This window comes from Jaculus jaculus, chromosome 1 (genome assembly GCF_020740685.1).
Source record: "Jaculus jaculus isolate mJacJac1 chromosome 1, mJacJac1.mat.Y.cur, whole genome shotgun sequence".
NCBI lineage: Eukaryota > Metazoa > Chordata > Mammalia > Rodentia > Dipodidae > Jaculus > Jaculus jaculus.
This window is the reverse complement of record NC_059102.1, coordinates 293369630-293383366: the sequence shown is the minus strand read 5'-3', so window position 1 is coordinate 293383366 and position 13737 is coordinate 293369630. Positions and strand designations below refer to the sequence as shown.

The following is a 13737-nucleotide window of genomic DNA, read 5'->3' as shown; positions in this document are numbered from 1 at the left end:
TTATACAAAGAGCTGAAACTGGGTTGGGAATCAAATAAGCCATGTATTGAGTTGTAGCTTTGTCACTCACTGATTGCTCCAGCTTAATTTAGTTACTTACTTCACTGAAACTTTACTCCATCCTTCATAAAGCAGGGCCAACAAATTCTCAGTGGATTGTTGGGAAAGCTAAATGAGGTGATGTTATGGGTTGAACGGTGGTCCTATCCAAACTTGTATGTTGAAGTTCTTACCCCCAGTACCTTGGACTGTGACCTTTGGAAACAGGAATAGTACAGATATAATTAATTAAGATCAAGTCAGGTGTGCCTACCCTATTTGAATATGGCAGGTGTCCTTATAAAAGTGGAAAATTTAGGACGTGAGGTGTAGCAGAAGTGCCCACAAACGCTGTATTGTGCCTAGGGAAGAGCTGCGGACTTTTGTAAACCCCAGAGCTAACTTCTATGTGCCCGAGGCCTGGCGAAGCAACTGTCACCATGTCTGACCAGGAGGCAAAACCTTCAACTGAGGACTTGGGTGATAAGAAGGAAGGAGAATACAGTAAATTAAAAGTTACTGGACAGGGTAGCAGTGAGATTCACTTCAAAGTGAAAATGACAACACATCTCAGGAAACTCAAAGAATCATACTGTCAAAGACAGGGCGTTCCAATGAATTCACTCAGGTTTCTCTTTGAAGGTCAGAGAATTGCTATTAATCATACTCTAGAAGAACTGGGAATGGAGGAAGAAGATGTGGTTGAAGTTTATCAGGAACAAACAGGGTGGGGGAGTCACTCAAGGGTTTAGTTATTTTTATTTTTAAAAACTAGTTCTTTTGTAATGTGGAGTTCAAAGCTTGAATGCTGGCACTCCACCTCTTTAGAACATAACGTACTTTGAATCCTAGTGTTCGATATTCATTACTGGTTGTTTTCATTGAGCTGATTTTTAGTGATCAGACCTCAGCCCCCTTCATGTCGCCTTCTCCTTGTTAAAACTCCATGTGTGCTCAGAGAGGCCACCTTTTCCAGGACTGCAGTTTCAGGTTTGTGGTGATAAATAAGATCGACCAATTTGAACATTCGTAATGACCTTCCAGTTGGCCCTGAAGCTGTAGCATGAGATTGCTTCGCTCCTGGACTATGATTTCCAGTGGGAGATGGAAGTCTTTCAGAGAACTGAACTGTGGGAAAGCGACCTTTCCTCAACTTGAAGCTGCTTTTAAAATCTGAGGGTCTGGACCAAAAGAAGAATATCAAGTTTGCAGTCAAGTGACAGACACGGTGAGGTCATGACTAACTCCAAAGATGGCTTCACTGAGAAGGAAAGCATTTTAACATGAAAGAGATCCTGTTAGAAGATCCAGAAAAGTTCTAATTTTCATTAGCAGTTAATAAAGTTACTCATGCCAAAGTGTATACAAGAACCCTGTTCTTTTTTATTTTATTTGTACTTCTTGGCCTTGGACATGGGTTTTCAATGGATACTGTCTGTACCAGCTTCATGGAAATAAACAATATTAGTAAAAACCATAAAAAGTGGAAAATTTAGAGACAGCATGCAACATAGAGAGTACTATGGAGAGATATGAAGGCAAACAGTAGAGTGATATTTCTATAAGCCAGGAAATATAAGAAGTTATTGGCAAGCCTCCAGGTGCCGGGGGAGAGGCCTGTTCTTCCTGACAAATCTCAGAAAGAGCCAATCCTACCAAGCGCTTTATCTCAGTCTTATCTAGCCTCCAGAATTGGGAGATGGTTTAAGTCATTGTCTTAAGGCAAGTCTAATAAACCTATGCCAGTCAGTTGGCATACGGAGTATAGCAATAGCAGTGCCTGGTATAAGTGTGCAAATTTTGTACTTATTATTCCCTTTGGATCCTGTATTTTCCTAGATGTTCATGATTTGGAAGAGAGTGTTGGGGGACCACTAAACACAATAGTGTTCAGTGAGTTGATGTTCATACTAGGAAAGTAAAGCTGATGAGTTTGAATAAAATGGTACTAGGTTACAGGTCTGAAGGGAAATCACCCTCTTCAGAAAGCCACGTTTTCAGGATGTAATGAAAACTTCCTTTCTTTCCCCAGTACTTGTCTTTTGAAAGCTAGTAGGGGTGGAGAGATTGCTCAGTGGGTAAAGCACTTGTGCAGCTCTGACCTGAGGTCCGATCCTCAGGCTCCAAGTAAAAGCTCAGGCTTCTGAAATCCCGTTAATCAGGGACAGGAGAATGTCCCAGAAACTTGTGAAGGGAACAGTGAACAACACTGAGAGACCTTCCTTGCTTCAAACAGGGTGGAATGCGAACACCAACCAAGAGTTGTCCTCTGACCTTAACATGTGTGTCATGGTACACACACACACACACACACACACACTCTCACTCACTAACACCAGAACAAAAAGAAAAAGAAAAATGGAAATGTTGGTAAACGGAGACTGGTCTTTGTAGTCATCACTTTTGTATTACTATACCAAAATAACTGAGTATGGGTAACACAAAAAAGAAAGTTGATTTAATTCAGAGTTCTGGAGGTTAAGAGTATGGCATACTTGTTTGTGGCACAAAAAACAACAACAACAAAAAAAAACCCCTCAATGTGTGTAGCTGTTTCGGCCTGCTAACACATGTTAGACTACTTCAGATATCGGGGGAGGTACAAAGAGATAAACCATGGCCTAAAGGTGTAGAATTTTTGCTTCTGAAATAGGCTAAACAAAGCTTCCAAGAACATATGCCTCTGTCCTCTTCTCTCCAAAAAGGCAAAATGGCAATTTCGGTTTTTATTTATTTATTTATTTATTTATTTTGAGATAGGGTCTCACTCTAGTTCAGGCTGACCTGGAATTCACTACGTAGTCTCAGGGTAGCCTTGAACTCATGGTGATCCTCCTACCTCTGCCTCCTGTGGTGTTTTTTAAAACAATAATTCATTGGCTCACCAGTGTATTTTGTCTGTCTTCACAGGACATACATACAGTGGAAAGTATTGTCTTATCATGAATGCATGTGCCCCATGAGCTATCACTAACCTGTATGCTTCTAAATTTTGAATTAATATGTGACATGAAAAAGGAGAAGATTTCAAGTGAACATTCAGCTTTTTGCCTCTCTTGATCAAGCCTTGTCAACAGCTACCTTCAACGGCGCGGCAGTGACTGCCTTCGGGTAAGAACGCTCCAGTGCCACCTCAGTTCCTGCCCACCCTGCCCGAGCACTCCAGTTGCTTCCAGTCCCTTGTAGCATGTGAGTAAGGGGACACACACCCACACTTATCACCATCCCACATGCAAATGAGCAACTAATGGGACTTTATGAAGCACCCTGTGGTGGTTTGAAAGCATATAGATTCCTGTTTGAACACTTGGTCTCCAGCAAAGCAGGGTTATCAAGGCAGGCTGTGAAACCTTTAGGAGGTGGAACGTTGCTGGAGGAAGTATGTCCCTGGGGGTATTCCATGAAGGGTTACAGACTGGCCAGGCCCACTCTTTTCTACTTCTTCCCTGCTGATGATGTGACAATGTGACTCTGGTTTCTGCTCCTGCCATGTTTTGCTTGTCTTGATGGCTTCTACCCCCTGGAACTGTAAGATGAAATAAACTCTTTTCTTCCCTAAGTTGCTTCTTTTGGGGTTTGTTATCCCAGCAATGAGAAAAATAACGAATGCATTCCTACACGTGTTCATTATGTTCCTGGTTGCTCTCCTAATCCGAAATAGAAAAAAAGTCGCTGTTTCATTACACTCAGGCACTTATGGTATAGTTATATGCCACCCAGTGTGACAGACTCCAGTCACATGGGGTTACTGAGCTTCTGAAATAGTTTCCACAAGATGTGCTGTAATTGTGAAAGACACCTTGCATGTCATGCTTCAACAACAATGGATATCATTAATATTTTTATATTGATTCCATGTCAACATGATAATATTTTGACATGTGTGAAATTTCATCTATTATGAAAAGCAATTTCAAATACTTTGTTTTAGTTTCCGATGTAACAACTAGGATTAGAATTACATATGTACCTTGCTTATATTTCTTATTGGACAGCACTGATCTTGACTGAATATATGTTTGGCAGAAATTTACCTAAGGGCTGGGGAGATGACGGAGTGATTAAAAGTCTGCCAGCTTGGGTTCAATTCCCCAGTGCCCACTTAAATCCAGATGCACAACATTGCAAATGCATCTAGAGTTTGTTTGCAGTGGCAAGAGACTCTCGTATGCCCATTCTCTCTCTTTCTCCCTCTCTCTCTTTCTTAAATAAATAAAATATTAAAAAACAAAAATAAATAAAACTAGAAGAAACTTACCCAAACTTCTGTAAGTTGGGGTAGAACTGTTTACCTTAAGCATAAGTCTGAAGAGGTGAAGTGCAAGCATATGTGAGTTTGTTACTTCCCAGAACTGAAACGGTGGGCTGGAGAGATAGCTTAGTGGTTAAGCACTTGCCTATGAAGCCTAAGGATCCCAGTTCAAGGTTCAATTCCCCAGTATCCACGTAAGCCAGATGCACAAGGTAGCACATGCATTTGGAGTTCATTTGCAGTGGCTGGAGGTCCTGATGCATTCATTCTCTCTCTTTCTCCTCTCTCTCTCTCTCCCTCCCTCCCTCTCTCTATCTCTCAAATAAATAAATAAATAATTTTTTTTTTTTTAAAGAACTGAAACGGTGTGGGATGTTTGTCCTTCTATCCATTTCTGAGCCTTTCCTTCTGCATAGCTGATGCTTGCTGGTGATGATTACCAATGCTGCTAATGAAGGATGGGAAGCAATAAGGTTTAGGATTCAGGAGTGAGTGCTGAAAAGTTGTGTTTTGTTCTCTTGGATCTTTTGAGAGGCAATGCCAAGATGAACTGAAATGTTAAAGAGCTTTATTAGAAGAAATGCTTGTGGGAAAGAAAATGGAGAGACTCTGAAAGGAGAGCTACAGCAAGTCTGAACCAGAGGAAGCAGAGAGAAGGAGGAGGAGGGGAAAACATTCTGGGGACACTGTAGTCTAAAGAAGCCTCACCAAAGAGCATGAAGGAGACCTGTGAGCAAAGTGGAAGGAGTCTGTCACAGGAATGCATCTCAAGGGCCCAGTGGCACAGGGTCATGGGCTAGGAGCAGACAGTGTGGTCAGCAGTGGGTTTCAGAGAACAGCCACTTAGCCCTGGGTCCTTGTTTCTCCCAGGCACATCTGTAAGTGAATTCCCCCATTTGCCCCAGAAGCCTCTGCTGATGTCACACAGGTAGGTTAAACAACTTAGAAAAAGCACGGTCAGCCTATTCCCTGCAAGAGAGAAAAGACTTAAGCCAGCCACTCCTTCCTCTTATCTATGTAAAGGAAAAAGAGCAAAACCAACGTGTATTCATTATAGTGTCACTTAAAGTACTGAATGGGCTTGCAGTGAGCCTACATGAGGTTTGATCTGAAAACTTTAAAGGTCCTTTTCACTTCCATAGCTAGTTATACTTCTCTAATTGCTCCCATAGAGACTGTTACAGGAGTAGACTCATTTCTCAACACACACATCTATCGATGTCTATCTATCTAATACAAATGAGATGGGGGTTCACTATGAACCTCAGGCTGGCTTAGAACTTGCTGTGCTATGTAGCCCAGGATGAACTCAAATTCATGATCCTTCTGCCTCAGTCTCTCAAGTGCCAAGATTACAGGCACGAACCCCAATGCCTGGCTCAAGGAAATACATTTTTTAAAGCAATCACCCCAAGTAGAAATGCTCATTATTAGTATTTGACTAGTTTTTCAAAGCACATGTGTATGTAATTAGCTTATTTATGATTATACTTATGATCATACTATACATACATTTTATAGCATAATGCTTCAAACATTTCCCCATTATCATCAAAAACTTCTTAACATAGTGTGCATTGGTGTAAATATCTGATTATTCCCTCATGGTGTATTCATGCAAGGCTAATAATTACTAGGGCAAAAGAACATAAGCCTTCTAATGTTTTTGATACATACTTACCATTTCCTTTATCAGCCATGCAGGAGAGTGTCTATTCTTTATAAACCTTCTTCAGCCTCAAAAATAATAAGTAAAAAATATTTCCAATACCACTTTAACTTTTTCTGTTACTTAACGTTCATACCCGTATATTAATGCTACCCTCACTTTTGGTTAGACAAGCTTCTCTTTTCAGATGGTGGTGACCCAAAAGGCAACATAGTGCTCAGAAGATGTGACAGAGGAATGTTCAGCACTGAAATATCTCACACCTTCCAAGGCTCAGAGTCCATTGCAGAAGATGTGGTTGAAAGAATATAAGAGCCGAGGGAAGGGTAGGACTGCTTACAGTGCAACTGACCAGACAGAAATTGGCCTTGATATCCATGACCTCACAGTGCTTAGCACTATCTTCATAAAGACCCCTCATAATAGGAGGGAAAGATGATGACATGAAAATAAAAGAGAAACTAATGGAGGGAGGGGATATGATGGAGCGTAGATTTGTAAAGGGGAAAGTGGGGAAGGGGAGGGAATTATCATAGTTTATTGTAAGTATGGAAGCTGTCAGTAAAAAATAAATAACAAAAATAAAAAGTTCATAAAAAATAAAAAAATTAAAAATAAGATTTAAAATACATTTTCTCTAATTACCAGTAGCATTGGATGTTTTTATTTGCATTCCTAATGATATGTAGTTCTTATTCTTGACCATGCTTTTATTTTATTTTAATCTGTAGTTCTTTATTGACTTAGAAGACTCCTTCTATATTAAGCAAACTTCTATTTACCTAGCAATATATTAGGAATATTACCCCAGTGTGTCATTTATTTTTTCAATTGTATGATTTTTAATATATAATTGTTTCAGATATTCAAAACTAGCAGTCTTTTCATTTATGATTTCTGCTTTGATAGGGTTTGCCTATTTCAATATTTTATAAGAACATCTCTAGTTTTAATCTTCTACCAAAAGAAAAATAAAAGTGACTTTACTTTACATGTTCAAATATGTCATTCAGTGAGAACTTAATTTTATGAATTGCTCCAAGTAATAACCTAATTCTGTTATTTTACAAATTATTGTCAGCTTGTCCCAACACTATTTACAACATAATCTATCCTTTCCCCATTTAATCTAATGTTCACCTTTCACAAGGATAGTATCTGTAAAGCTTTTTTGGGTTTAAAAAATTCTTTTATTATGCATTTCTCCTTTTACTTTGCTATCATCAGGTAATGTGGCCTATTCATTTTTCTACTTGGAGAAATACATGATCATTTTCATTTTGCCAAGTAAGTGGGTCTCTGTCACAGCAAAATATTGTTTGGTATGTCAGAAAACAAATTTTTACATGAATAAGATATTTGAGCTTGTGAATGGTGTGCACTTTCATAAATTAGAGTGCTCTTAATGTCTCGTAATAATGTCTGGTATCGTCACTGTGGAACAGACTGATGCAGTTCATAGAAGCTATGCCAGGGCTGGACTGTGGCTTCTGAGGGTTTTTATTTCTTATTTTTTGCATTAGTGTCTATGAGGGCTAGACATGCTGAAGTTTCTGTTCTTGCGTTTCCAGAAAGTCTCTACTTCCTATGATACTTCAGAGAGTAATTGCAATCATTCTTCCTAGTCCCTCTGACTTAAGCGAGGATGATTAAGCCTCTATTCTTTACAATTAGAAACTAAATAACAGGGCTGGAGAGATGGCTTAGCAGTTAGTGTGCCTTTTGTGAAGCCAAAGGACCCAGGTTTGATTCCCCAGGACCCACGTGAGCCAGATGCACAAGGTGATGCATGTGTCTGGAGTTCATTTGCAGTGGCTGGAGGCCCTGGCATGCCCATTCTCTCTCTCTCTCATAAATAAATAAATAAATAAATAAATAGATAAATAAATAAACAAACACCTGTTTGGAATGCCAAGAACATCCTGAAGGGCCAAAGAAGGGACTGGGTCACATCAGATGCCCAGCCTGAGGAGGTGGATGTCACAATGAAACTGACATTTCTAAGGGAGGCAGGCAGTCCTGGCAGGGGCGAGAAAGCCTTTACTGAGCTGCCACCAGGCAGCAGCTGCTGAGGAGTGGTCCATGCTTAGCCTGGCACGGCAGTGGGTGTTGCTGTGAGTGCAGTCCCAAGGGATTCTGAGTGTCTCTTCCCATCTCCATGGCCGTTGCAGCTCTGCCTCTCCAGTACTTTCTACTGAGAGACCATCGCACACCCCTTGCTCTAGTTCATCAGCTGTCTTTTCCAAATAGTAAACAAAGAGCTTCCCTCTGTTCCTTTCAAATGAGTCCAATTCATTGACAGAGAGTGCCTCGCAAGTGCCTTTTAGTTCTTCTGCACTAGAGCAGCTCTGCAGGTGAGTTTCTTAGAGGTTAAAGAATGGCCTCTATTGTTTTAATTTCTTTTAGAGTGGATTTTGAAGGTACATTGGGGAATTAGGCCTTTGTGCTCCAATTACCATCATGAGAGGGAAATTGCTTCTTGCACTTGAATTCTTTTTTCCTTATTTAAAAACTAATGGCGCTTTTTTTTTTTTAATTTAGGTAGCATCTCACTCTAGCCCCAGGCTGACCTGGAACTCACTTTATAGCCCAGGCTGGCCTTGAACACATGGGCATTCTCCTACCTCAGGCTACTGAGTACTAGGATTAATGGTGAGTGCCTCCACACCTGGCTTAAAAACTAAAAAGCTTCATATATGTGTATATGTATATATATATATGTATGTGTTGAGATATATATATATATATACAAGTTATACTCTTTTATCCCCTTACCCCTATTCCCATTACCCTGGGGACCCTTCTCAGCAGGGTTAGGGTATTCACTGTGGGGTCATAAAGGCCTCAGTCAGTCACAGTGGGGTGGTGGGGACAGGGGGCACACTTCATTGTATTTCTATCCACTCTGTGGCTCTTATGATCTTTGTGTCCCTTTTTCTACAGTGTTTCCTGAGCCATTGGCAGTATTTAGTATTGAGTTCTTTGTAGCTTCTGTGTTTCTGCTTTGATTGATAGACTTTAATTGATCACTGTATCTGTCACCATCACCCTGGAAATGGTTGTCAGGCTAGCTGCAAGAGCAGTGTTCATGTTACCAGTTCCCCTACAACTTTTCCTGGGCCCTGGCAGATGTGGTAGAGGAGACATGTCTTGTGATGGGTAGTTGACTATCTTCCTATCTTATTGATGGATCTTGGTTCTCCTCCATTTTCTCTGTAAAATAAAACATATTCTCCAACCAATAGTGAAAGCAGCTTGGGTTAAAGGGGTGTGCAAAGTTATTTCAGTTACAGCATGATATTCGAATGTCTGGTGACTGCAGCCTGTAGAGGCTTCAGCAATGGGATCTTACCTTTAAGCTTTGGCAAGTCATAAAGTGTTTCGGCACTGACCTACATTGTTATGGAGACCTCACGGATCTCACTAGCCAAGAGCTCACTGTGGGGGAGGGGTGGGGGGGACAACCTAGTTTTGGGCCTGGGATCTATGGGCGAGAGTCCTTGGTTTTAAAGTTAAACTATTTCAACCTTTTGTCCAGCCTGTCCCTCCTCTACCTTTATTGGTGGTTATGAATGCTAAGCCATTCATGTTGTCCTAACTTTGGTGTAATTCTCTACCCACCACCCCGACTTCTACAAGTCCCTCCCACTCCTGAAAATCTGTTCCTCCTCTAACCTGTCAGGTAACTCCTCCTCTCCTCTCTCCTTATTTCTTCTTTCTTTTGGACATAAAACTATAGCGAGACTAGAATGGGCTGATTCCAGTTCCTAGCTATTGTCAGTAGAGCTGCAACAAACATAGTTGAGCAAGTAAAGAGTAGAGTCTTTAGGGCATATGCCTAGAAATATTACAGCTAAATCAAATGGTAGATCTATTTTAATCTTTTTCAAGAGTCTCCATACTGATTTTGATGGTGGTTGTACCAGTTGGCACTGTCACCAGAAGTGGGTAAGGGTTCCTCTTTCCCCACAACCTCACCAGCATTTGTTGCCGTTTTATTTTTTGGTGAATGCCATCCTGACTAGGGTGATATGAAATCTCAGAGTTGCTTTGATTTGCATTTCTCTGATGACTAAAGATGTTGAACATCTCTTTAAGTGTGTAATTTCTTCCTTTGAGAATTCTTTGTTCAATTCTCTACTCCATTTTTTGATTGAGTTGTTCAGTTTTTTGAGTTTTTTTTTGTCAATTCTAGATATTAGACCTTTGTCAGAGGGATAGCTGGTTAAGACTTTTGCCTATTCTGTGGGGTGTCTAGTGAATCTGTTGATGGTTTGCTGTCTGTACAGTAGCTGTTAATTTCATTATTGTTGATCTAATTTCCTGTGCTACTGGGAAGTCTTTCTATATGCCTACATGATAGTGTTCTCCCTTCTTTTCCTTCTAGTTGCTTTAGAGTTTCAGGTCTTATGTTAAGGTCATTAATCCACTTAATGTTGACTTTTGTACAAGGTGAGAGAAGTCAATCTAATTTCATTTTTTTTTGTGCAGATGCTTATCAAATTTCTTCAGCATCATTTGTTGAAGATACTGTCTTTTCTCTAGTGTGTATTTTTGGCCCCTTTATTGTAGATCAGGTAGCTATAGTTGCTTGAATTTATAGATAGGTCATCTAGTCTATTCTATTGATCTATGTGTCTGTTTTGTGCCAGTACCATACTGTTTTAGTTACTATGGCTTTGAAGTATATCTTGAAATCAAGTATGTTGATACCTCCAGATATATTTCTTTTGTTGAGGATATTTTTGGCTATCTGAGGCCTTCTGTTCTTCCATACGAATTTTGAAACTATTTTTTTTCTATCTCTGTGAAAAATGTTGAAATTCTCACTGGAATTATATTGAATCTGTATAATGCTTCTTTTGAAAATGATGGTCATTTTCACATTATTAATTCTTCCAATCCATGAGCATGATAGGTCTTTCAATATTCTTGTGTCCTCCTCAATTTCCTTCTTCAGTATTTTTATGTTTTCTTTGTCCCTTCCTTGGTTAGTGATCAAAGTCAAAAAAGAGAGAGAGAGAGAGAGATCAATAGAAGGGTAAAAAAACCAACAACTAAATGAGCTCATAGGCTAATGGAACAAGCTTAGTGAGGAAATATCCCAATGCAGGAGTGAACTTCAAGAGACAATACAAAAATCAAATCAAGAAATGAAAATGGAATTCAAACAAGAGATGGAAATGCTGAAGAAAAACATAACAGAAAGAAATGCAATAACCCTCATAAAAGGCTCCTAATAAAACCTCACCAACAGAATAGACCACCAACAGAATAGACTACATAGAGAATTTTGGAACTCAAGGACAAGACACAAGAATTAGGCCAGGACTCCAAAAACATTGTCAGGTTTCAGGTCATAAGCATACAGGAAGTGTAGAAAATAAAGGTCAAAGGCATAGAGAATATCTTCGGCAAAATTATTGAAGAAAAACTTTCCATCCTTATAAAATGGAGACCAATGCAGGTACAGGTGTTGCATAGAACAACAAATAGATAGGACCAGAGAAGAGACACCCCACAACACATAATAATCAAAACACTAAACACAGAAAACAAAGAGAGAATGCTAAAAGCTGTAAGAGAAAAACATCTCGTTACATACACAGGTAAACTCATCAGAATTAACTCAGAGTTTTTCAGTGGAAACTATTGAATCCAGGAGAGCTTGGAACAAGATACTTCAAAAGCTAAAGACCATGGCTGCCAACCCAAACTACTGTAGCCAGCAAAATTATCTCTTATAGTAGAAGGTGAAAGAAAAACCTTTCACAATATAAACCAGCTGTGTGATTAAACGAGGACCAAGCCAGCCCTACAGAAAATGCTCCATGGAGCACTCCACACTTGGGACATGGATCAACATGCACATGAGGAGAGAAAAAGAAACAATCACAACTAGAACAGACATAAAAGTATTGAAAGACTAGGCCGGGGCGTGGTGGTGCACGCCTTTAATCCCAGCACTAGGGAGGCAGAAGTAGAAGGATCACCGTGAGTTTAAAGCCACCCTGAGACTACATTGTGAACTCCAACTCAGCCTGGACTAGAGTGAGACCCTACCTTGAAAAACCAAAAAAAAAAAAAAAAAAAAAAAGTATGCAAAGACCAAGAAAACATTAAACTCCGCAAAGCCATCAACATGACAGAGATTAATTCACACCTCATAATTATAACTCTGGACATTAATGAATTCAACTTCCCAATCAAGAGATACAGATTTCCAGGCATGGAGGTGCACACCTTTAATCCCAGTACTCAAGTGGCTGAGGCAGGAGGATAGTAATGAGTCTGAGGCCAGCCTGAGACTACATACTGAATTCTAGGTCAGCCTGGGCTATAGTGGGACCCTACCTTAACCCCTCCCCACCAAAAAAGACACAAGTTAACAGGCTAGATCTGAAAGCTATATCCATCCATTTGCTATCTATAAGAAATCCACCTTACAATCAAAGATAAATACCACCTTAGGGTGAAAGGATAGAAAAAGATTTTCTAAGCAAATAGAAAACAAGAAACAAGCAGGAGTGGCTGTACTGATTTCTGACAAAGTATTAATTTTTAAGTAATGCCTTCTTGCTGAATCTGCCCAAATAATCATGGATAAAAATACAAGTGAGGATTTGTTGGTGGAAATGCTGGGACCTTTTAAATAGAGGAAGCTATTCAATGTATAACTTTCATACTCTAAGAATATCGGTATTGTAGTTACCTTCTTGTTGCTGGCACAAAGAGCCTACCTAAAGCAGCTGATGGGAAGAAAAGTTGTTTATTTCAACTTACATACTCAAGGGGAAGCTCCATGATGGCACAGAAAAGGAGGGCATAAGCAGAGGCTGGACATCACGTCTGCCACACAAGGTAGAAACAACAGCAAGAAAATGTGCCAAACTCTAGTAAGGACGAGCTGGCTGTAACACCTCAAGGTCTTTCCCCAACAATACACCTCCTCTAGCAAGATTCCACCTCCTGAATTAGCATCAGCTGATAATCAAGCATTCAGAACACATAACTCTATGGGGGAAACTTAAATCAAACCACCACAATCAGATATTATTCCCTTCTTCCCTCCTTCCCTTCCTTCTCTTCTTCCTTCCTTCCCTCTCTCCCTCCCTTCTTCCTTTCTTTTCTTCCTCTCTTCCTCTCTCCTTCTCTTCCTCTCTTCTTTCCTTCCTTTTCTTTTCCCCTATTTTTGTTCTTTTCTTCCTTTGACCTTTCTGATCTTTCTGTGTTGCTTATTTGTTTGTTTTAGACAGGGTCTACTGCAGCCTTGGCTGGCTTTAATCCTCTCAGTCAAAGGTGATCTAGAACTGATCTTCCAGCCTGTACCACCATACCCAACTTTGTATTTTATTATCTGCCTTCTCCCTTGTAACCAGTTCATTCCAGGATGTCTAGTGAGTGATATAAGCAGTAAATAATTCATTCAAAAGTCACATTTTGAGGTACACCATCAAGCTCTGAGAAAAGGTTTGAAGGAGAACCAAATGTAGCCAAATGCTTGCTATAGCAACTACCATTATTAAACTATAAGCAAACTTCCAAAGGAAGACAGATAAAAAGTTTCAACATGATCAGTCATTAGGTGTGTGTAGATTAAAACTGCAATGAGATGATATTTTAGATCCCTCAGGACAGCTAGAATAATAAAGCCTGACAGTAAAAGTGTCTGTGACGATATTGAAACCAATCCTTTGAGGTGACTGAAATGTTCCAGACTAATAGTGGTGATGGCTGTACAATCATGTGAATGAACCAAAAAAACAAAAAAACTACA

The 13737-nt window shown here is 39.8% G+C and overlaps 1 protein-coding gene across 2 annotated transcripts; it reads left to right on the top strand.

The window, feature by feature from the left end:
• Positions 1-479: 479 nt before the first annotated feature.
• On the top strand, positions 480-791 carry LOC101607547 (small ubiquitin-related modifier 1-like). Of its 2 annotated transcripts, XM_045141941.1 has the most exons (2): positions 480-645; positions 715-791. In XM_045141941.1, exons 1-2 carry the CDS (start codon positions 480-482, stop codon positions 789-791), a joined length of 243 nt encoding a protein of 80 aa, XP_044997876.1. The 2 variants fall into 2 exon arrangements, with proteins under 2 accessions (XP_044997876.1, XP_044997875.1); XM_045141940.1 differs by having other exon boundaries at positions 480-791.
• Positions 792-13737: the final 12946 nt, after the last annotated feature.

Coding starts and splice junctions, on each gene's coding strand:
- LOC101607547 (XM_045141940.1), top strand. CDS start 480: ATGTCTGACCAGGAGGCAAAACCTTCAACTGAGGACTTGGGTGATAAG.